The sequence below is a fragment of the Stigmatopora argus genome, chromosome 21, assembly GCF_051989625.1.
Source record: "Stigmatopora argus isolate UIUO_Sarg chromosome 21, RoL_Sarg_1.0, whole genome shotgun sequence".
NCBI lineage: Eukaryota > Metazoa > Chordata > Actinopteri > Syngnathiformes > Syngnathidae > Stigmatopora > Stigmatopora argus.
This window is the reverse complement of record NC_135407.1, coordinates 7,827,437-7,849,088: the sequence shown is the minus strand read 5'-3', so window position 1 is coordinate 7,849,088 and position 21,652 is coordinate 7,827,437. Positions and strand designations below refer to the sequence as shown.

Genomic DNA, 21,652 nt, shown 5'->3' with positions numbered 1-21,652 from the left:
ACAACCCTAATATATACATGTACATATATTAGGGATGTCCTGATGGGTAGCTAATTGTTCTCCATTTTAGTATTGTTACTCCCGTGCGACCTATCATCTGAAAAATACAATACACGGATCATCTTAATATATATAACTACGAAGAATATCGTTTTGCTAGCAGCGACTCGCGCGAGGCCTTTTTTTATTCCTCTGTATAAATAACCCGCTCGCTAACCTGATGTAGGAGTTGAGGGCAAGTTGGAGAAGCAGTGCACGCTGGGTAAAACGCGCGTACCATTTTTGCGGCGCATTTGATGAGATTATTCTGGGAAAAGGCACTGGGATGTAGGAAGGGGCAAATAATAGTTGAGATAGCTGAGCGCACTTATTCGCCGAGTGTGTGTGTGCGTGCGCGCATGTGTGTGTGTGTGTGAGTGAGTGAGTGTGTGTGGGGGCGGTGATGATGATGATGATGATGATTCAAGTCCGATTTCTCACAGGAACAGACACTTCAGTGGAAGCAGAGGCACATCGCAGTTGGCCACTACGGAAGGAATAAAAAAATTGGTGACTGTCGCTTTGCCTTAAAAAAAAATAACAAGAAGGTATTAACTGTGGGTTCTTCATTTTTGGGGGAGGCCATACAATACGATACGACATGTCCCGGGTAGCCAGCCAGTCCAAACTGCGGCAGGAGAGGATGAAGGAGATCAACTTGAGGGTGAGTTACTGACAAATCTTGTCTTTTTTTTTTAAAGTCCGCTTCATAATTTAAAAAAATGTCATTTGGCTGACTCTTACTTCCCCTTCTTTGACACCGCTGCGGTTTCCTGTTTGCGACGGGGCGGGCCGGCACCCGTCGAGCCTATCTCGTCCTACTGGAGTGCGCTGGGTTTTCTCTGGGTGTAAGTGTGTGTGTGGGTGTGGGTGTGTAAGTGCGCCCGCTCTCGCTGGATAGGGTTGCCATAGAAATGGTCGGGAGCGTGCGTGGTGGCGTGGCTAAGTGTGAAAATCTCCAAAAGGTTGCGAAAATGTGTCGGAGCGGCTGTGAGGGAATCGGATTGCTGAAAAGTCAGAAGATTTTCACTCATTTTCATTAGCCTTAAATCATTTTAAATTAAGATTTCTATACCGCGGTGGTTGGCAATACAATTTTTTTAACCTTTTAACGATAGAAGACAACCAATTCATTTTGAATGACGGCTTGCAGGCCTCGCTATTGGACGTCTATGACCGTCGATGGCAGCCGAGGAGTTAAAAAAACTCACAAATCAAGCGAGAATGGCGGAAGGAGAACTTTTTTGGGGCGTCAGCCCATGGCAAAGTGGTTTGTACACGGCCTGATTTTAGAGTAGGACCCATTTTACGAGAAGTCCAAATGTAAGTTGACATTTTTCGGCCTATAAGTGCTGGAGCTCACAAGGGACGAGCCTTTATTTGGTCATTGTTTCTTAAAGTTAGTTTGCCCGACAGCCTGGAGGACTTCTGCTTTTACAGCATGACCATCCGTCCGTCATGAGACCCGATTTGAACTGAACTAAGCGAATGTAAATTCCCCCGGAGAATAAACAGCTTATTGAACCCATGCAAATTGAATATTCGTGGCCTTTTTTGCGTGTCATTTCATTTAGTGGATCTGCCCATACCTGGAAATGCATTATGGGTAAAATAGCGCATTTCCATTTTTTCCAACTAAGCTATCCAAGAAGGTTATTTTGTCGGAAATGGGTCTACTTAAAAATATTTGTTCCTTATTAATAAATGTGCAATTACGGGATCCGATATGGGACGCCTCCCATATTCGTGTTTCTGTAACTTGGCCAGTCCTTTTTGTTTTTGTTTTTTTTGCGGCCCAGAATAAAGAGCGCGAACGCACGAGGGAGCGGGAAAAGGCGGCGCGCGAGCGGGAAGCCCGCTACAACAACGGTCACCTCTTCACCTCCCTCAGCGTGTCGGGGACCACGCTGTGCTCGGCGTGCAACAAGAGCATCACGGCCAAGGAGGCGCTGTGCTGTCCCAGTGAGGCCCCGCCCCCTTTGCGCCGTAACGTCGCCTGGGCTAGCCGGCGCTAAAGCGTTTTTTTCCTTTCTACCCAGCGTGCAACGTGACCATTCACAACCGCTGCAGAGACGCTTTGCCCAACTGCGCCAAAGTCAAACAGCGGGTAAATAAATAATACATTTGAACGTGAAAATAGCCCAAAATAGTGAAAAAGCCTCACGCGATGTGCTAACTCTTCTTTTGCAGAATGTGACGCTGCGCACGAGAAGTGAGCCGTTTTCCTATTTCACCGGCGCCGTTTTTTTGTTTTCCCAAAACGCACGAGCGCTCGTCTTGCAGACCCGGTGACCCGCGAGCGTCCCACGTCCGCCATCTACCCTTCGGAAAGCCTTCGCCATTCCCTTCTGGGATCGCGGCGAGGACGCTCCGGCCTGGCGCTTTCGAAAAGCGTCTCCACGAACAACATCGGGTGAGGAGGACCGCTTTTTAAAAAGGCATTTTCGGAGGCGGGCAACGCTTACCCGAGTCGGTCGGCGTGGCAGGAATTTGAACGAGGACTCACCCCTGGGCCTGCGGCGAATCCTGTCCCAGTCCACCGACTCCCTCAGCTTCCGGAACAGGACCATCTCCACGGAGTCCCTCAACGACGACGGTGGGCGACGACGGACGGCGAGTCCGGCCCGCGGAGGCCCAAACTTGACGTCGGCGCTCTGATCGCAGGCGACTACTACTACTATTACCCGGCGTCCGTCCTGGAGGAGCTGGAGCTGGAGGGCGAGGACTTCAAGGCGGACTCGTGGAGCACGGCCGTGGACGCCGCTTACCTGCACGGGCATGGCAAAAACATCATCAAGAGGCAGGATGTCATTTACGGTGAGTGGATTTTGTTGCCTTGCCTCGCCTTGCCTCGCCAAAACTGCCGGCGCGCCCTCAGAGCTGATCCAGACCGAGGTGCACCACGTGCGAACGCTGCGCATCATGGAGCGGGTGTTCCGGCGAGGCCTGCTGGAGGAGCTGCAGCCAGAGCCCGGCACCCTCCACGCCCTCTTCCCCTGCCTGGACCAGCTGGTGGCCATCCACTCGCACTTCCTGGCGCAGCTGCTGGGGCGCCGCCACGCCGGCCTGCAGCCGGGATCCCAGCGCAACTTCACCGTGCGCCGCCTGGGCGACATACTCCTGGAGCAGGTCGGGCCTACGGCGAGCTTTTTGGACCATATGGGAGGGACGGTCTGGGAAAAAACACAAAAGAGACCAAGTCAACTTAATGTGATAGTTCATCTGAGCTAGCTACATTTTGGCCGCATTCCATTCCGGTGGGAACCAAACTAGCTACGAGGCCACCTATCCCTCAGGGGCGGTCCTGGCTAATTTGGGCAGGCCAGTCCCTCCCACAAGCTATGGAAGTGCAACCATGACAAAGTACCCATGTAGCAACTTTCATTCCAATTTTCTCCCAAAAAAGCAAACCCAAAAATACGTGTATGTTGAGTAGATATATTAATATTTTATCACATAAGCAAAACACCTCATTTTGAACAAATTTCTCAACATGTCACACAAACAAGCTTCTAAAATAGAAGAAACTTACGTAAAAAATAACAAAAAAATGGATTAGGGAACGCCCATTTTTTTTCAGCAGTTTACGTTGTGACATCACAACCAGAATGAATGTGCATTTGCCCCCACCGGTCAAAATGTATATAGAAGTCAAAGAGTTCATATAGAAACTATTCTAGTGGGAAATCTTGGTAATCTGTTGCTTCCTTTATCTAACAGTAATCCCTTGATTATTGCGTCTTCACTACTTGTGATATTTTTCTGCTATTAATATTTTTTTAAAGTATTTAATTGATAAAAATGTGAAAATCCACGCTAAGCAGAAGCCACTCTTGCGACTAGGACTCAATGCTGAAGAAAAAAAAAAGTTATAATAGGGGTGACCCTCCTTGGCGATTTTTCAATGATCGCGGCCATGTTTGGTCTCCACTAACCGCGATATTCGAGGGATTACTGTATAGTATTTTTAGGCGAAATATTGCATTCTTACCTGTTGGACTCCAGTGCTCCTTTTTTTTGTACAGTTCTCCGGCCAGAGCGCGGACGACATGCGCAAGACCTACGCCGAGTTCTGCAGTGGCCACACCAAGGCCGTCAAGTTGTACAAGTCGCTGTTGGCCAGAGACAAAAGATTTCAGTCTTTCATTCGGGTGAGAATCCCCCCGACAAAAATCCGTCAAATACCGTCCAATAGGCAAATTGTGCGTTGATGTCGGCAGCGCGTGACTCGAGGTCCCTGGCTGCGTTGCCACGGTTTCCAGGAATGCGTCTTACTGGTGACCCAACGCATCTCCAAGTACCCGGTGCTCATTCAGCGGATTTTGCACAACACCGTCGGTAAATTCAGTCGTTGGCGCGTCGGGATCGCAAACCCGTAGCATCGTGGCTCTGTTTTTTTTTTCCTTTTCTCTGGCAGAAGACGAAGAAGAAGCGTCGTCCATCGGGCAAGCTCTGTCTAGGGTCAGAGATCTTCTCAATTCCATAGATCAGCAGGTACACTCCCTTCCTGATGATTCCCAATCCCATAAAAGTGACATTATCCTTTTCCCGGCAGATGGAGGACCTGGAAAAGACGCAAAGAATGCAAGAAATTCACGCCAAGCTGGACCAGCGAGCTGAAAGCAGGGTGAGGGACGGCGGCCTCTTTCGACCCGCCGAGCTTCTGCGCCGGAAGCTTCTTCACGAAGGAACGCTGCTCTGGAAGACCCCCGGATCTCGACTCAAAGGTGCGGAAAAGAAAAAAATGCTGACTGCCAATGTCCGAATTGGACGTCCATGGCCGTCCGTGGCAGCTGACGTGCTAACGCTGAGCGCTTTTAGTTGATCGTGCCCAGTTATGCCGACATTGCGGCTTTAAAAAGACGATGCTTGCGCTTCTCTGGCACTCACTCATTAAGTGGATCTAAATTTACATAGCCGCACACACAGGCGGGTCTTTGCAAAGTCTCAGATCTTGTCACCCCGCTAATAGCGGCCTTCCTTAGAACAGAACGCGGGTGGCGGGCTTTGCAGGGATCACGGGTCCCCTGGGCGACCGTCTTGGCTCCGGCCCGTGTTGTGGTGACCTTTCGCTCTGGCGGGAGGCGCCGGCGACTCGCTAGATCTTCACGCGATGCTTCGGCACGTCAAAGCCATCCGTCATCTGCGGCTCGGCGGCCGCACCTGGCTCTTGCTGTTTGTATTTGGGACTAGAGAGGAATGAGATTGTGTTTTCCAAACAAATCAAGGGGAGATACGGTTCCAAATGGGAAAATCTTGAAAATAGAGAATAAAAAAATGGTGAAAAATGAATTGGAGCATCATGATAGAAAAAATGGGAAAGGGCCGAGAACAACACCTTGAGGTACACCATCAGGAATCCGGGGGTGCTGCGATCTGGTTATTTTCCAATCGACCGGAAAGATAAACTCTTAACGAACCTTTTTGGCGTAGACGTGAAGGTCTTGCTGATGACGGACATCCTGGTGTTTCTTCAGGAGAAAGACCAGAGGTACATCTTTCCATGTCTGGTAAGCCACCCGCCGACGCATTTCTCTCGTCCTTTCTTCTCCCGGCTTTAACGTGGGTAACTGCGGCGGGTCTCCAGGACAAGCCCCCCGTGCTGTCCCTGCAGAACCTCATCGTTCGAGACATAGCCAACCAGGAGCGAGGCATGTTCCTCATCGACGACTGCTCGCCGCCGCAGATGTACGAAGTCCACGCCGCCTCCAGGGAGGACAAGAACGCCTGGATACGGCAAATCCAGCACGCCGTCAGCAGGTGAGGGTCCACCTCGCGCCCGGCCAAAACCACGGCTCACGTTTGTGGTTGTTGGCGTCCAGGTGTCCGTCGCGCCAGGAGTTCCCCCTCATCGAGACGGAGCGCGAGGCCCATTTGAGGAGACTCAAAGGTTTTGTCTCGGCTTCGCCAAAGCGGGAAAAGCAGAGAGTCGTAAATTGACGGCCGGCTGCGTCCGCGCTCGGGCGGCAGCGGACCTTCAGCAGAAGGACCGGGAAATGTTGGAGCTCCTGCAGGAGAGGGTGACGCTGTTCTGCGAGCTGGCCCAGACCAGCGCCCGCCAGGACGAGCCGGAGCCGCCCCCGGCGCGCTATTTCTTCAGGGCCGACACGCCGCAAGCGCCACGGGCCGAGAAGTTCCTGCTGGACGCCACGGTGGAGGGTGAGAGCAAAAATTGGAAAGCAAAATGGCGGCCCGAGCTGAGATGTTTCCTCGCAGTGGACCGACTGAGTGAAGTCCTGCTGGGCTCCGGCGTGGACACTCCTCACTTGTGCCATCGCAACCACGTGGACACGACGGACTCGGGTAACGGCTTTTTTGGGCGTTTTGACGTGTTTTTTATTGTTCTTTTGATTGATGATGTTTTCTTTTTCTTTTCTTCTTCTGTGTAGGTGAGCAGGGGTTTCTCCTCAATGGAGCTCATGAGCTGCCTGGAGCAAAAGTGAGCATTCATTTAGCCAACTTAGCATTAGCTAACAACTTAGCTCTAATTACGTTCCGTTGAATTTGACAGGAAGTGTGTCAGCGGCTGATGAATCTCAGCGTTTATCTGCACGCGCTCCAGGTGAGTTCCACCGACAGGGGTCACTCATTAACATTATGCTTAAACTAAAGTATTTAAAATTCAAGTGTCAACGTTGACAGTTCATTGTTTGAACACATTTTTACAGGTGAGGGCAACACACTGTTAATAAATCAAGTTGAATAGGTATTTTTGAAATGTAATATTCTCTATTTACGACTAGGAAATTGTTTGCAAAGCAATAAATTCATACCGTTGCAGTTGTTGTAGAATGTAGATGGAAACCTAGTCCATTTGTGGAGTGTTGTGTTGTACACGCTGTCCCTGAACGCACCGTGTGACTGACTTGAGAGAGTGGATGAGCAAAGTTCTTCCACGTGTCCTTCACAATAAGAGCGAGCAGTTTCTGGGCCTGTTGACAAAAAAAACAATGACCACTAAGCATCATTTTCACATCAAGAGCCGACGACCAAGTTGGTGACTCACAAAGCGTGTCTCGGCCAGGCCGCCGTCATCAAGCAAGACTCCATCTTGGAGGTGCTGCTCCAGAACGAAGATGCGGCGCCGCGGTCTCCAACGGCGACGGGTTCCCGGCGGGGGCAGGACCGCCAGGCCGGCGAGCTGGCGCTGTTGCAGAGGCAGCACAGCCTGCTGCAGGAGGAGCTGCTCAGGCTGCGCGACGCCGAGACTCGGCTCAAGGACAGCGAGAAGGCCCGGGCCAAGCTGGAGAAGCGGCTCCGACACCTCAAGGTCTGCGGCCAGGGGGTCGCCTCGGGGGACCAGGTAGTCCGGCACTCCACACTCTAAACTTTCATAGCACAAAGTGGGGGTCATTTTTCGTTCCATCATTTTTTTCAACCGCTTATACTCACAAGGGTCGGGGGGTGCCGGAGCCTATCCAGCTCCATCAATCCAACACTCCTCAAGGGGGCAGCGACGAGGAGGAAGTCGACATGACGTCCGATGAAGACGGCGAAGAAGAAGAAGAGGAGGAGGAGATGGAGGAGGAGAACGCATCGAGAAGCTCCAGAGGTCAGAGATCACACGAGAGCGAATGATCGGGCGCCATTGACGGCGACAGACGTCCAATCCGTCAACATAGTCAATCAGTCATCTCGCTTTTCTCACACTTGTTATTTCTTTTTGCCATTAGATTTCCAGGACATACCTGAAGAAATGTGATCTTCTGCTAACAAGCTAATGCTAGCACGTTTGTCTCAAATGAATATTTTACTGCTTTGGTTCCTCACTTTCATTTTGTTTTCTTTTTTTTCTGCATGACTTTAAAAGGAAGGGAAAGTAACTCAACTATTGAAATAACAAAGACTATTCCAGGAATGTGTTTCTAACAATAATTGTGATCTTTTTGTGTGATTATTTGCTCCAAATGGGACTTTTCTTTTCATTTCTCTTCTGATATATCTGTGAATTTTTGCATTTTTTTTGCACCAAAAGTGACATCAGGAAACAAATCTACAGAGATATAGATAGATATAGATACATATGATGAAATACGGGGGTATTTAAAAGGGCATCGGATGGAGAAATATCTGTGTTTTTGCTATTATTGCATGATTTTACGCGTCTCGTACTCCGGTGCAAAAGAAAAAATCCACTTTGGACAATGTTTTTGCTCTTAAACTTTTCATACTTTGACTATTTTGATCAAAGTTGATAAAAATGAAGATGGTTTATATAAGGGGTGGCCAAATACGGTCCACGTTAAGTTGATACTTTATTAATGATCTATCTTAGAGACTACTGCTTATTTTTTGCTGACGAACGGAATCAAAAGATTACAAACAGCTTTCATTATGTATTGTTTCTTCCTCAATAAACCTTTCACATACTTTGCTTTTATTTGTTTTTATTAACCTAAATAAATCAGCTCCTGCCGGTGACCTTCAATAACATAGAAAAGGAATACAAATATACGACAAATTCAATTGAATACACTACAAAGACACAATATTCAAAGTATATATTGTTTTATTTAGCAATTTTTGCGTCAAAAGCTCGACAACGGCTCGACGGGACTCGAACGGGGGATGTGACGGAGACACATGTAGTCCGTCCCTCATCCTAATCCCGCAGACAATGTCAGCCAAAAGATGTTTATTAATAACCGAAGGGGGGCCCACGGAGGGGAATAACTGAGTGACATCCATAGTTGCCTCTCCCAGGAGACCCCCAATTATAGTCAGCCCGGGCCAGGTGACGGACTACGGTTACAGGGCAGGAATGTCCACTCTCTTTTGTGTGCTGCCGACCCTCCGCTTTGGCACACGTTGCCTTGCGTTTTAAGCACATGCTTTGTTTCTATTTAAAGCCATTGGAAGATGCGCATCACATTCGTTAACTCATTCGCGCCCGTCCCGGATCGAATCTACTGTTGCCCGCCACGGCGAGACGCCCCGCGTCCAATAGACTTTGGCCAGTCGACCCGAGGGCCGGCCCCCCCGTCGGAAACGGGTCGGACGCCCGTCGCTTCAATGGGTTTAAAATGGCAAAAGAGGGAGCTAAGTGGACGGAAAGCACTGCTCTGTTTCTAAATGAGGGTTTGCTGCCAGTCTTCTCTATTTAAACGTTTGGGACACGTCACCGCCGTCTGTCGGACGGGCGTTGGGGCGAGTGAGCGAGAGCCAAGGCGGTGTGCGACAGCGCAAATTGGCCGGGTGTCACGCCAGATTAGAACAGACTTGCGCTCGTTCACTTGACGGCGCCAACAGCTGTGAGTCAACGAGCTCAAAGAGGAGCATTGCTCGGGATTCAAGTAAATGCACTCCAAAATAAGAGTCGGATGGCGGTGGCCGAGGCTCAAGGATGGAAAATTGACGTCTTGAAATGTCCTGATACGTTTCAAGAAGTGAAACGAGGATGCACAAAGAGTCCATCGTATAATTTCTGTTCAAAGGCGGGACCTGAGCCATTGAAATTGGATCTGAATTCAATCCAAATTGGCTTTTTGTTCCATTTTTTTCCCCTGAGGGGCCATTAAGGGCTCGATGTTTGAATGTTGTTGTCCATTATTTAGTGGTTTGGGCTTGAAAAGGTTCAAAGGGAGTGAGGGGGGAAAAAGTTGTTCAATTTAAAGCTCCTTTTCACTTTCACTAAATGAACTGGATTGAATGAGAATGACAAATGAGAATGCAATGCAAAAAGCAGGAGGATGTGGGGACAAAGGGGTGTGGCCTAGGGGACCCGGTCCCCCCGTATAAAAGCCCAACTGCCGTCTGGGTCAGAGTTTGGCGTGGCACCGGGCATCTTTCCTTCCTCTCTTCCTTCCGTCCTTTTCGTCCCGTCTTTGCGGAAAAGCCAGCCGTTCAAAATGGAGGCCATCAAGAAGAAGATGTTGATGCTGAAGCTGGACAAGGAGAACGCCTTGGACCAGGCGGAGCAGGCGGAAGCCGACAAGAAAGCGGCCGAAGACCGGAGCAAACAGGTGCGGCTTTGCGCCGAGACTCCTGGCCGCCGAGGCTAAGGGCCGCCACCGGCCAAAACCACCCACGACCCGTTTGTTCTCCCGCAGCACGAGGATGAGCTCCTGCAAATGCAGAAGAAACTCAAGGGCACCGAAGACGAGCTGGACAAATACTCGGAGGCGCTCAAGGATGCTCAGGAGAAGTTGGAAGTGGCCGACAAGAAGGCGGCCGACGTGAGTCACCCCCTAACCGTCTTTCCGATAAAAGCCGTCGTTGTAAATCAAGCCTGGTGGAGAGGAGGCAGGCACATTCCATTCTTCTCATGCTCTTGATGGAGACGACACCCCGTCACCCCCCCTTCCCCGGCCCCCCCATCACAGCGCACAGCTGTCGAGGGGATTGAGAGCCCCCGCTTGGGCCATGATGTCAGCCGCTAAACCTCCAGCCGTAGCTTAACAATGGCCTCGCTCCTTTTTAGGCGCGACTACCTGATAGCCGCCCGTGCTAAAAGTCTACACACCCCGATGAGTTACAAGGTCGTTTTGGTCATTTTTAACTCATCGGTTGCCGTCGGTGATGACGGTCCTCCAATTGGAGGGAGCGTGGGCACAGGCCGTTCATGAAATGAGCTCGAGTACGGAGTGGGCTAACTCCATTTTGGTCCACTTGCCAACTCATGAGCTAGCGTTGACGCCAATAGATTTCGATGGGGAGGGAATTCCACTAATTAATATTGCTTTTGTGCAGAAAAGATCCGATAAGATAGGATGAATGGTTATGACGGGGAATGTGTGTGCGCCCGGGCGAGCGCAGGCCGAGGCGGAGGTGGCCTCCCTCAACCGACGCATCCAGCTGGTGGAGGAAGAGTTGGACCGAGCCCAGGAGAGGCTGGCCACGGCTCTGCAGAAGCTGGAGGAGGCGGAGAAGGCGGCCGACGAGAGCGAGAGGTCCTCTCCCGTTCCCTCGCGGCGCTAACCCTAAGCTGGGCGCTAACCCTGAACCCGGCGCTAACTCTGACCCCCTCCCCGATCGTTGGATGCGGCCGTTTGACGGCGCAGGGGCATGAAGGTGATCGAAAACCGGGCCCTGAAGGACGAGGAGAAGATGGAGCTCCAGGAGATCCAACTCAAGGAGGCCAAGCACATCGCCGAGGACTCGGACCGCAAGTACGAGGAGGTGAGCGTTTGCGCTTCCCCGTGGGTCGTCGCCCGCCGGGCCTCAACGCCCGCTCGCCCTCGGCGCAGGTGGCCCGCAAGCTGGTGATCGTGGAAGGCGAGCTGGAGCGTACGGAGGAGAGGGCGGAGCTAGCAGAAGCGTGAGTGCTAGCCGCTCGAAAGCGCTCGCCCTAGCAACCCTTGAACTCGAACGCACTTTAGGAAATGCGCCGAGCTGGAGGAGGAGCTGAAGAACGTCACCAACAACCTGAAGTCCCTGGAGGCTCAGGCGGAGAAGGTAAAGCGCCGGCAAATACCAGGGACGGGTTTTGAAGTGGGCTCACGGGAATCCGCCCTCCTTCCCCTACGCAGTATTCCCAGAAGGAGGACAAATACGAGGAGGAGATCAAGATCCTGACAGACAAGCTCAAAGAGGTGCGAGAAGATAGGAGAGCATGACTCAAGACCACGAGATGAAACGTTTTTTTTTGGTCTGACTTAGGCTGAGACCAGAGCCGAGTTTGCTGAGAGGTCTGTGGCCAAGTTGGAGAAGACCATTGATGATTTGGAAGGTATATGGGGGGGGTATGGCAGGGGGGGTTTACTCATGTACAATTTTCAAACAAAAATATGCCTGTTTGTTCTTACATTTTACATACAATCGCGTATTTACTACCTCCGTTTTAGCCATGCCGGGTAAAATCTGTTATTATTGTGTTGCTTTTCGTTTGTTTTCTTTTTCTTTTTTCCGACATATTTCCAAAATAAAGCATTCAAATCTAATTTGAAATAACGCATGCAATTAAAAACAGTGCGCGTTTTCGTCCAACAAATGTATAAGGCATGTAGTTTTACTTCTTTAATTACACACCCGTACTTTTTTACATTTTTTCTTACACTTTAGCATGACCTTTCGCGTACAAAAACGTTTGTGATTTGAGCCATTTTTTGTTGACTTTGTCCATCCAGACGAGCTTTACGCACAGAAACTCAAGTACAAAGCCATCAGTGAGGAATTGGACCACGCGCTCAATGACATGACCTCCATGTAAGACCATTCTCATATTCTTACAAGCTTTGCGCCTCGATGAACAATTTCACACTTGTGACTTCTTTTGTTCTATGTGTGTGTGTTTTGTAGCTAAGGACCCACGCACCCCACGCCCTCTTCGACGTGTCGTTTCTCGCACTTTTTGCAAAAATCCCAGCCGGCGGCACCCTCTCGGTTCCGGTGAAAACTCTCTTTGTAACGATATTAAAGTTGAGAGGACGATCCTGCTTTCAAAGTGGCGGGGTCCGCTTGGCGTGTGTATTATTTCGGGGAATTTGAAAGTTCCGGGCTTTCTCCTAGGTTTGGTCACGTGAAAAGAAAATGAACCCTTCCGACAAACATTTAAAAGACGGAAAACACTTTGAAAATTGCATGCAATATAGCTTTATGTATATTTATGTTGACACGGTAGAATAGTCGCAATAGGGGCTGTACAAATGTCTGTGACATTAGGAAAAAAAGATGGGCCAGCTGAGGTAGGAATGTTTTTGAAGTGGAATTTCAACTATACCGAGCAAAACTGTATATAGATACATTTTTGGGGTTTTTACTTTACTAAACACGACATTGGGGGTGTCCAAACTCAAGCCGTCTGAAATGACAGGTGAAAAAACTAAAATTGATCTTACATTCTGTTGCACTGTTCAGATTCAACACTAGAGGGAGCTAATTCCCAGTACCTCTCCATTCACTCATTTGGTCAAAAGGGATTGTTTGACATGAATAAAATTCCAAATAAAACATGAAATGAAGGTTTTAAATCATCCTCGTGTCACCCAATGGGTTAAAATTTTAAAAAGCAAATCGCTTTTACTTAATTCCCATCCTTTGTTTGAAAAATTAAAAGTTTGGACACCCCTGCACTACATGTTAGCTTCCTACATTTTCAACCATCAGCAATGACAGAATTGTCATGTATAGAGGGCGAAAAAAAATGTTTTAAAAAGTACGATGGGCGAGAAGTGTCCGTCGAACGGCGTGGTCCAAACATTTTGGAAAAAGAAAAAAATGGGAATGTGTTTTTTTCTTTTATCTAGCATTGCATTTTGAATGTCTTTTTTTATGCCAAGCGCTTGCCGCTTGTTTGCTCGCCACTTCTCGGCCACCGTGGAAAAAAAAGTCCACGATTTGGTCGTGTTACCAGATTGAAAAGTAGGGCATCCTCAATTTCGCCGGCCGAACTTTACGAACTGCTACTGAGTCGTCTTTTCAGCAGCGATGCGGGTTTGCTCTCCGTGTCCTCCGTGTCACTTTCGCATTGTCTCTGTAGGACAGCGAAAAAAAATCTCAGTCACTCCGTCAAACCTCGGGAACACGTATCAAACACACCAACCGACGAACCCTTTTTTTATGAGCTGGACCCCTCGCACAATGATCCCATTAAAACACACTTACACTTGTTTAAAGTTTTCCTTATGGCCTGTTTTCACTCTTGGGCTGCCAAGAAAACAGAGACTTTCGTATAGGATATCACTTTGAGGGGGGGAAAAAAACTATCACTTTTATCCTAATCAAAAGCTTTGAGAGTGGCGCCGGGTCTAGTTTCGTGTGAAATCTTGGTTTTGAACCAAATATCGGGAGTTTTGATTTACCTCAGGTTTATCCGAGCTGCCTTTGCACAAGAGTTTTAAGCGGACCAGACGGTTGCAGATCCAAACCATGTTGAAGGACATCTGGAAATGACAACAACAAAAAACACTCACATATCAAATATATAAGATGACATGATTCAAAAGTAATCTATATTACATTGAGGATTAGCATTTGTGTTGTTTTAAATCTGACGACAATTTTTAAACCACTTGGAGGGAGGTCTCAAGTTCTCGTCTACTCTCAAGACTCAACTCAGAGGTTTTCTTATGAGATCAAAATGATTAAGTCAAGTCTCCGGGTCGAAGTTACATTTGAGATACGGCCATGTAGTAGAAATGTGGTGCGTAGGCCATGAGAAATTCAATTGCAACCAGTTTTAAATTTCATGAGTGAAAGCTGTCAGACCTGGAAACAAACGTTTTTCCCTCCTCAAATTGTGCCATCCTGTACCTTCCACTTCCTTTTTGCGTTGAACTTCTTGAAGTTCTTCATGTTGATGGACGATCGAGTCCTGTTGTCCTTCTGTTGACGCGTCAAGGGCTGCGCCAAAAACTGCGCAGTCAGCACCCAAAACATTACGGCGATAAAAGGACGCCGAAGACGCCAACCTTGATCCACGGGTGAAGAAGACACTCCTCGGCCGTCAGCCTGTCACTGCAACGCATCAGTTTGCTGGGTGTCAAAAAAACTCATCCACTACTGGCCAAGGTATATTTATATTTTTTTACAAAATGCACATAAAAAAAATAATTTGCAATTGCCTCTTAATAGAAGCCAAAGAGATAAATATAGAAAAAATCAGGGCTGGTTTTTGCTATTAGCGATGTGGCAGGGCGCAAAGGGTGCAATCTATGTGAGGGGCGCACTTCTACCAAAAAGGGAGAGGAAAAGACCATCTCACACACACCTGCCGTTCTTCACCAATAGTTTCTGAATGAAATCTTTGGCCGTGCAGCTGGTGGTGCTGAAGCACTGCGCGTCCAATTGGTAGTCCACGGCCAGGACGTTCCTCAGAGTGTCTTCGTCCTTCTCGCCCTGGAACGGCGACATGCCGCTCAAACTGAGGAAACCACAGACGGACGTGACGTCAACAACGCTGGCACGCACCCATGAGCGACGCCTGGGACTTACAGGATGTAGGTAATGACGCCGATGCTCCTGAAAGGGACATAAAAAAAGTGTTTGGGAAGTCACAACGTAGGTATGTGGCACGACCGGGCGGCGTAATCACCACATATCTGCCGCCGTGCCGAGGGTTTCGCCGTTGATCACTTCTGGGGCTGCACAAGACGGGAGAAATATTAGTCAGGAGCCAAACTGGGTACATCATTGACTCTGGGAAGCCTGAACTGGGAGACACGCAGTCACAGGACACGTGGAAAGACGAACGGCGTGAACACCCCCGATTTAGTGTCTTCCACAATTCCAATCCATGACCCACCAAATTCTATGAATTGGATCTAACAAGACTTTTAAAGGCCTCGCGTGTCCGTCGCATGGAGCCAATTTATAATCCAATTAGCATTAAAAATGGATTAGGCCAAGCCAGGTTTGACAAGTCAGCTTTCGTCTAAAGACCGAAGGCGGAGCTTTTGGAGATATTAAAACGTGTCAGCGCAATTTAAGGACTTCAAAATGAAAATGAGCGCATCTTACCAATGTACTGAGGAGTGCCACTGGTGCTCCTGTACTCCTCCCCGGGGACAAAACGGTGGGCCAGGCCAAAGTCAATGAGTTTGATGGTGGGGTGTGCCGAGCCTTTGTCCGACAGCATAATGTTTTCCGGCTGAACGGAGAGGGAAGAAGGAACACATCAACGAGGGATGGCTCTAGAGGTCACTGTGTAGTTTCCTTCAAAAAGAGTGCTAAATTAGCCAAAACACCATCTCTCTCTGTGCCTAACATACTTGGAACTCAATACCAATGAACAAACTTGAACTCCCATCTCGGAACCTCCTAGCCAATCATCTTAAAGCTTGGCTATTAGACGAACAAAATTGCGATCACAACGCTGTCTAAAACAATGCTACGTGTATCTAGTATGCGATATCTTCAACCTACACAAGGGGACTAAAGATGGAAATTAGCCTTCGGCTACAATCTTACATATATACATATGTTCATTAACGTGAATATAATATGTTCATTAATATGTGCTGTCCCTTATTAAATAAACGAAACTCAAACTCAAGAGGTGGTGTCGACGGCGCACACGTGCTACCTTGAGGTCAAAGTGTCCAATGTTCTTGGCGTGCATGAAGCCCAGGCCCTCCAGGATCTGCTTCATGAAGCGGATGGCCTCGTCCTCCAACAGCGCCTCCTTCTCGGCGATGAAGTCAAACAGTTCGCCGCCGCTCACGCTGGAAGCGGGAACGACGTGGCGTTGAACACAACGGGAAGGTTGAGCTATTATTTATCGCGGAAAGACTTTTGAGTCTTACATCTCCAGGATGAGGACCACTTCAGAGCGAGACTCAAAGACGTCCTTGAGGGCCACGATGTTGGGGTGCTGCAGGGCCTGGATCACCTCCACCTCCTGCTCCACGCGACTGCGCTCCAGTCCCAGCATGCTGCACTGGTTCTTGCGCAGCTTCACAAATTTACCCGCCCAGTCCGTCCCCGTGGCTAACTCGCGGACTCGGCGGACTTCGCCAAAATGGCCGCTGCGTAAAAAGGAGAAGTTCCAAAGAAATCCCACCAGGCTGCATTCGAGGACCACAAGTGGTTTTAAAAATGAAACATGTTCCTACCTTCCAAGTATTTCTCCAATCTCGTAAAAGTCCTCCACATTCTCTGGCTTGAACACGGCCATCTTTTTTTTCCTCCAAGGTACGTGGATGGTTAAAATGAAGCGGACCGCAGGAGGCGCATGATCATCCACGCCATCTGCACCTGAACAATGACAATTAGGGGTGCGTCAACATATCGAAAGATTGATATATCGCAATATTTTCCACTAGACCGAAACTCTCCACTGAAATAGAGTCTATGTTACATCACTGGCTGCCATTGACGGTGCGAGACGACGAATTAAGAAAATCATCCCAAAATGTCCGTTATTATTTTCTATTTTGCGGTATTCAATTTAAAAATGTCCCAACTTTGATAGTCCCTTTTCCTAAACATAATTGTCACCGGAAAGCGAAAGTATGAGCACATCGGCTGTTTAACTTCCACTTTTTTCAAAGTTAGAGTTCCCTGCTTGCGGCAGGTGTCGACTGTACTCTTAAACCCAAACTGACATCAGTGTGTGACAAAAAAAAACACAAAAAAAAAACAAAAGAAACGAGACAGGATGTTTATTTAACTTAGAAAAGCGATCATAACAACGTTCCTTTCAAAGAACATGACTATCCCTTTTACTTTTAAGATTGTGTTACCTTTAAGGCTCTTTTAAATGCATTAACTTTTAATTTTTTAGCAATCTGGCATGTTCAAATCCAGCAAGTCAAGGAGTGGCCGGTCTCCCGAGACTGACACACACACACATTCACATACACGCTGTCATAGTTCTCTCTGACATGTTAGTTTTTTTTCTTTCTATTGTTTCATTGCATCAACTCAGTTGTTCCGACATGAATATGATGACATGTTCCAGAAATGTGGGAAATTTCCAAAGCACACACTGTGACATCATTGTGATTGGAAATACTTGAAATGCAACCCTCAATGAATTTATTTAGAATCTGGTGGATTGATTGTCACTGTGATTCAAAAGACAAAAAAAATAATGGCATGTTTTGTTGGGGTTTTGGTGGGTTGGGTGTCTTTCTTTGTGTGTCTCCTGTCTGCACGATACTATGTGGCCTACCCAGCTATTCATAATTGCCTCGTTAACCAACCCCCGCTTGTCTGTTTCAACCCAAAGTATTTTCTGTGGATGGTCATGTTCGCCTTTCGTCCGTGTGCACCTCCCCCGTTTTCGTCCTCCCAGTTAACTTTGTATTGGGTTCATTTTTTCCCAGTTTTAGTTTGGGAGGCTTTTCCTGTTTGTTTGTTTTTTTCCATTACATCTTAAATTTGCATACCAGTACTCCTTTATGGTTGTCGGCTTCTAACTTTGTATTTTGTTAATTTTTTCCCAGTTTGAGTTTGGGAGGCTTTTACAGTTGTTATTTTTTTCTTCCATTAAATATTAAATTAAATTTGCGTACCAGCACTCCCTTATGGTTGTCGGCTTCTTGCTCCTTGGTTTCGGTCAACTCCGCAGCCCAGGCTGATCATAAAAAATAGTAATAGTAAAAAAAACACACAATTAAGAAATATACACCTGAATAAAGGCAACCATGTTATTTAAAGTGGGCTGATGAAGTGCTCATTTTTTCATTTTTCCAGTTAAATAAAAATGTGGATGTAAGGATTTAAATCAGTTTTGAACTGTCGCCATCTTCACATTGAGCAGAACAACACTGGACACTTTGATGGTTTGGCCTGCCTGCGTTGGCATTCGGCACCCCCGCTGTCAACTTGTCAAACGGCGTCATCATGAGCAGGCTGTCGCTTTCACTGTCCTCTAAATCATCGTTAACACAGTGGAAAAAGGAAAAAATAGAGCCCCTTGCACCATTTTCAATCATGGACATGGAAGCTGTTCCCTTTAAATTGAATGTCAACATTTCAGGCGAACTTGGATGAATCATTTAAAACGTTTTTTTGTCTTGTTATAACGCAATACCATGTTTTAACATGACACCATCACATCAAAATTCGGACTAATTGTGATAAAATGGAATGACTAACCCACTATGTTTTAACATAATTCATCACGTTGTAACACGTTATTTTTTAACACTACAGTATACACTATATGCTTCTGTAATTGACAACATATTGGGTGAAGTTTTAAGGTTAAAAAAAGGTTGGCGCTTTAAACTAGTCATATATTGTTTTATTAAACACAAACCTTATTTAGAAAAATTCTAATTTGGCGTTACCTGACATTATTAAGAAAATATGTATCACTGAACAGGCTGATGGACTGCCAGGTATTCAGTGTATATCACGTAACATGGACAGTATTAGTAATTTTGAAGGGAAAACAAAGACGTAAAAGCGAAATAATTGAAATGTGTACGCTTTGTCTGAACACGTTTATCCCGTCGCTGTTTAACAGGTTTTGCCATGTCGAAAATATTGAAGGATAGAATGAGTCAAAGGCAAGAAAGAATACAAGTGCATTTAGCGAAGACGTTCCGGAGGTGGAAGGCCAGGAAATGAAGCTTACTCACCCGGCGTGAGCTTCGTTGTTGACGGCTGGCTCGCTCCCGGTGTGAATTCTCGCCGTGTGACAAGCTCGCCACGGCGGGGAGAACGACGTAAGACGGGAGGGAGTTACGGGGGGGAAGGCGGAGAGCACTCTTGCTTGCGGGCGTCGTGCATGTCATGTCCGAGTAAACATGGCGAAGGACCGGAGTTTTCGGTTTCGCGCTACTCGCTGGCAAGGAGGCGTTCACGGAACCTCCGACTCATAAATAAGACAGTGTTGGCATCGAAGCTCAGCTGGTGGTTCATTCCCATTTCTTTCCGAAAATGTTACCTCGAACGCGTCATTTGTGGTCTGGCGCGAAAAAAATGAAGTGAGAGTCGCGCATTCAAAATAAAACAGGAAGTAGCCACCAACTCTCTCGCCGTCAAAATGAACTGCAGCCCGTTAAATGACTGGATGTAAAATATCAATAATGAAAGGGGCACACCAGGGAGGAAACAAAAACAATCAGATACAGGTTTTGTAAAAAAAAAACGTGTTTTTATTGATATTTAAGTCTCACAACTTAAAACAGTTTGTCAGAGCTACAAACAGTAATTGCCACTGTAATTGTTCTCATGAAAAGAGCCTGTTGTTGACATCTTCCTGCAAACTTTTAATCACGGACACCTTTCAACCCCCCAATATGGGTTATTAAGCTTCTCCTGCCCCCACGTAACCCTTTACGTTTAACCTGCAGTCTGAATGACTAAAAAAAAGGTCCCATTTAGTTCTTTTTAGGCTTGGGTGGGTCGTACTTCTTCTTGCTGGAGTACCAGAGCAGGAGCGGGATTCCGATGGAAGGGAGGGTCATCACGCCAAAAGCGGCCCAGTCCAGCTAGTGAGGAGGATGGGGGGAGGACAGGTGAGCATAGAGAAGTGATGAAGGCGAGAATGTGCAGCTTACATAATGCGGGGAAAAGCGGCGGTCGAACTCCCTCTGAGCCAGGATGCCTCCTTGACCGGGGGCGCTGGTGTAGCCCACCTATAAAGCAGACAAAGCCTTCGATAACTCAGTTGCAATCAACTTTACAGCAACCTGACTTGGGAATACAAGCCAGATTTTTTTCCCAGCCAAAATGTGATTGGGCAAAACAAAAACTTACCACAACTTGCCCGCCTTCCTGAGCCAAATAGCTGACCGAAGCCGAGGTGAAGTTAAAGTAGCCGGCCTTCAGGGGGCGAAGTACAACGGTGTGGGACACGTTGCTGGCTCTGAACATCCCCTCAAATTAAGGTGAACAGCATTTGCAAAGAAAAGCGTGAGCTGCTTAAATAACTGCGATGGATGATTGCTCTTCAACGAAAAGATGTTGACCAAAAATTAAAAAAAAGGAGCCTTTGGCAACATGTTTCTCCTCTAGCGTGAACCACAAATCCCAAAATATACATTCAACTCAAAAGGATACGGTGCAATCCTGTCCCATTTGACGTTCAGCATTCCCGAGACGATCCCAAAGTCCTCGGGAGGGAACGAATCGTCCGATAGCTCCACCTCGAGAGCGGCGCTGGGGGAGAAAACATTGTTTTTATTAAAAAAAATATAAACAAACTAGAACTGACACAAGCACGTAACAGGGTTTGATATACAAAAATGCCAAAGTGCTTTTGGGAGACGTTCCCACCTGGAGCCCACGTTGTAAATATTGTATTGCAGGGTCAGATCTCGTCCTTCGACGGCGTAACGGTTGAGCAGGGACTTGGACGCCAGCAAACGGGCGCCCTCTTCTCCCGAGCCCAGGGCGAAAAGCGCCAGGACCAAAAAGACGTGCAGCGTTTTCATCATCTGGAAGGCCAGCATCAAAATTCATAAGACAAACACCAACAAAAATGATCATTCTGCACGGTAAATTTCCAACAGCATCTAACTGGAAGTGCAAATGTAGTAAAAAGGGAGATGGACAAGTGCAAAAGTAGTAAAACGGGAGGTGGTTCACATTTAAAAGTAGAATTAAACCATATTTCTTTAAGATGAATATTATATCCAGTATACAGTTACAGCCTTGACATTCCCTATGTTGCCAGCGTGGTTAGAAATAAATAAAGATACAGTGAACAAGAAGTTTGGATGAATTTTGCAACAACTCCTTTTAAAAACTATTAAGTATTTCACGCGCTATCCGTGCAAAGTTCATCTCGTTGACATCCTAGCAGATACCAAAGACGCTTACGTGGACTAGACCACAAAAGACAATTGCCAAAAAAACAAGACAGTTACTCTAACAATGCTACCAAATAGTAAACATTCTCTAAGGTGGTGTGAAAGCACCTGGTTCTAAGTTTTGACTGTTAATCTAAAAGCGTAATTTGAGCAGGAAAATAGGAAAAAGCTAGGGCAGATGCTTACCGTCTGTAGCTTCTTCTTGCACCAGAGAAGCGAAGGAGTCGGCGCCGCGCATGCGCAGAACATGAAGCACACGCTGACATGACGTGTACCAGCAAGCGAATAATGCGATCTATTTATTTTACAGCGTCCTCTGGCGGATTGGAGGTGTCATGGTTTGCTGCAGCGACGAAATCTATAGTATTTGAATTCCTTTTCATGTACTATATTTTTTCAAATAATATTGATGGTACTCAAAACAATGTCAAATAAAATAAAAATAAAACTATATCATTTGAACAGGT

The 21,652-nt window shown here is 47.3% G+C and overlaps 4 protein-coding genes across 8 annotated transcripts; 2 read left to right on the top strand and 2 right to left on the bottom strand.

The window, feature by feature from the left end:
- The first annotated feature begins 307 nt into the window (after positions 1–307).
- arhgef2a (Rho guanine nucleotide exchange factor (GEF) 2a) lies at positions 308–8,413 on the top strand. 4 transcript variants are annotated; one of them, XM_077590945.1, is made up of 22 exons: positions 308–703; positions 1,839–2,001; positions 2,079–2,146; positions 2,230–2,251; positions 2,323–2,452; positions 2,526–2,635; positions 2,704–2,856; positions 2,918–3,168; positions 4,065–4,190; positions 4,260–4,377; positions 4,457–4,533; positions 4,595–4,766; positions 5,473–5,549; positions 5,627–5,799; positions 5,862–5,929; positions 6,010–6,198; positions 6,256–6,342; positions 6,429–6,478; positions 6,551–6,601; positions 7,064–7,342; positions 7,435–7,591; positions 7,713–8,413. In XM_077590945.1, exons 1-22 carry the CDS (start codon positions 641–643, stop codon positions 7,739–7,741), a joined length of 2,613 nt encoding a protein of 870 aa, XP_077447071.1. In that variant the 5' UTR covers positions 308–640; the 3' UTR covers positions 7,742–8,413. The 4 variants fall into 4 exon arrangements, with proteins under 4 accessions (XP_077447071.1, XP_077447069.1, XP_077447070.1 ...); XM_077590943.1 differs by lacking the exon at positions 308–703 and having other exon boundaries at positions 713–2,001; positions 4,460–4,533; XM_077590944.1 differs by lacking the exon at positions 308–703 and having other exon boundaries at positions 713–2,001; positions 7,064–7,309.
- A 117-nt stretch (positions 8,414–8,530) lies between these two features.
- Positions 8,531–16,696, bottom strand: LOC144067322 (death-associated protein kinase 2). Of its 2 annotated transcripts, XM_077590952.1 has the most exons (12): positions 16,530–16,696; positions 16,221–16,442; positions 16,001–16,139; positions 15,436–15,565; positions 15,011–15,059; positions 14,911–14,937; positions 14,687–14,839; positions 14,388–14,433; positions 14,230–14,319; positions 13,779–13,859; positions 13,582–13,623; positions 8,531–13,450 (listed from the first exon to the last, which is right to left on the bottom strand). In XM_077590952.1, the coding sequence occupies exons 1-11, from the start codon at positions 16,589–16,591 to the stop codon at positions 13,600–13,602; spliced, it is 1,023 nt and encodes a 340-aa protein (XP_077447078.1). In that variant the 5' UTR covers positions 16,592–16,696; the 3' UTR covers positions 8,531–13,450; positions 13,582–13,599. The 2 variants fall into 2 exon arrangements, with proteins under 2 accessions (XP_077447078.1, XP_077447077.1); XM_077590951.1 differs by lacking the exon at positions 13,582–13,623.
- tpm3 (tropomyosin 3) lies at positions 9,816–12,437 on the top strand. The gene is made up of 10 exons (XM_077590956.1): positions 9,816–10,001; positions 10,089–10,214; positions 10,795–10,928; positions 11,040–11,157; positions 11,226–11,296; positions 11,358–11,433; positions 11,508–11,570; positions 11,638–11,707; positions 12,105–12,183; positions 12,277–12,437. The coding sequence occupies exons 1-10, from the start codon at positions 9,888–9,890 to the stop codon at positions 12,278–12,280; spliced, it is 855 nt and encodes a 284-aa protein (XP_077447082.1). The 5' UTR covers positions 9,816–9,887; the 3' UTR covers positions 12,281–12,437.
- Positions 16,697–19,503: 2,807 nt separating the features above from the next.
- ssr2 (signal sequence receptor, beta) lies at positions 19,504–21,449 on the bottom strand. Its single transcript, XM_077590537.1, has 6 exons — positions 21,372–21,449; positions 20,650–20,810; positions 20,434–20,532; positions 20,131–20,239; positions 19,932–20,009; positions 19,504–19,862 (listed from the first exon to the last, which is right to left on the bottom strand). Exons 1-6 carry the CDS (start codon positions 21,432–21,434, stop codon positions 19,752–19,754), a joined length of 621 nt encoding a protein of 206 aa, XP_077446663.1. The 5' UTR covers positions 21,435–21,449; the 3' UTR covers positions 19,504–19,751.
- Positions 21,450–21,652: the final 203 nt, after the last annotated feature.

Excerpts from the sequence above, each read along its gene's own strand:
- arhgef2a (XM_077590942.1), top strand. The coding sequence starts at position 1,707 with ATGGGTCTACTTAAAAATATTTGTTCCTTATTAATAAATGTGCAATTA. Across the intron at positions 6,343-6,428 it reads CGTGGACACGACGGACTCGG|GTGAGCAGGGGTTTCTCCTC; the intron begins GTAACGGCTTTT and ends TCTTCTGTGTAG. Across the intron at positions 6,602-7,063 it reads TTTATCTGCACGCGCTCCAG|GCCGCCGTCATCAAGCAAGA; the intron begins GTGAGTTCCACC and ends TGTCTCGGCCAG.
- ssr2 (XM_077590537.1), bottom strand. The coding sequence starts at position 21,434 with ATGTTCTGCGCATGCGCGGCGCCGACTCCTTCGCTTCTCTGGTGCAAG. Across the intron at positions 20,533-20,649 it reads ATTTACAACGTGGGCTCCAG|CGCCGCTCTCGAGGTGGAGC; the intron begins GTGGGAACGTCT and ends TTTCTCCCCCAG. Across the intron at positions 20,240-20,433 it reads AAATGGGACAGGATTGCACC|AGCCAGCAACGTGTCCCACA; the intron begins GTATCCTTTTGA and ends GGGGATGTTCAG.
- LOC144067322 (XM_077590951.1), bottom strand. The coding sequence starts at position 16,591 with ATGGCCGTGTTCAAGCCAGAGAATGTGGAGGACTTTTACGAGATTGGA. Across the intron at positions 16,140-16,220 it reads GTGGTCCTCATCCTGGAGAT|CGTGAGCGGCGGCGAACTGT; the intron begins GTAAGACTCAAA and ends TCCCGCTTCCAG. Across the intron at positions 13,860-14,229 it reads ACGCAAAAAGGAAGTGGAAG|ATGTCCTTCAACATGGTTTG; the intron begins GTACAGGATGGC and ends TGTCATTTCCAG.
- tpm3 (XM_077590956.1), top strand. The coding sequence starts at position 9,888 with ATGGAGGCCATCAAGAAGAAGATGTTGATGCTGAAGCTGGACAAGGAG. Across the intron at positions 10,215-10,794 it reads CCGACAAGAAGGCGGCCGAC|GCCGAGGCGGAGGTGGCCTC; the intron begins GTGAGTCACCCC and ends GGGCGAGCGCAG. Across the intron at positions 10,929-11,039 it reads GCGGCCGACGAGAGCGAGAG|GGGCATGAAGGTGATCGAAA; the intron begins GTCCTCTCCCGT and ends TTGACGGCGCAG.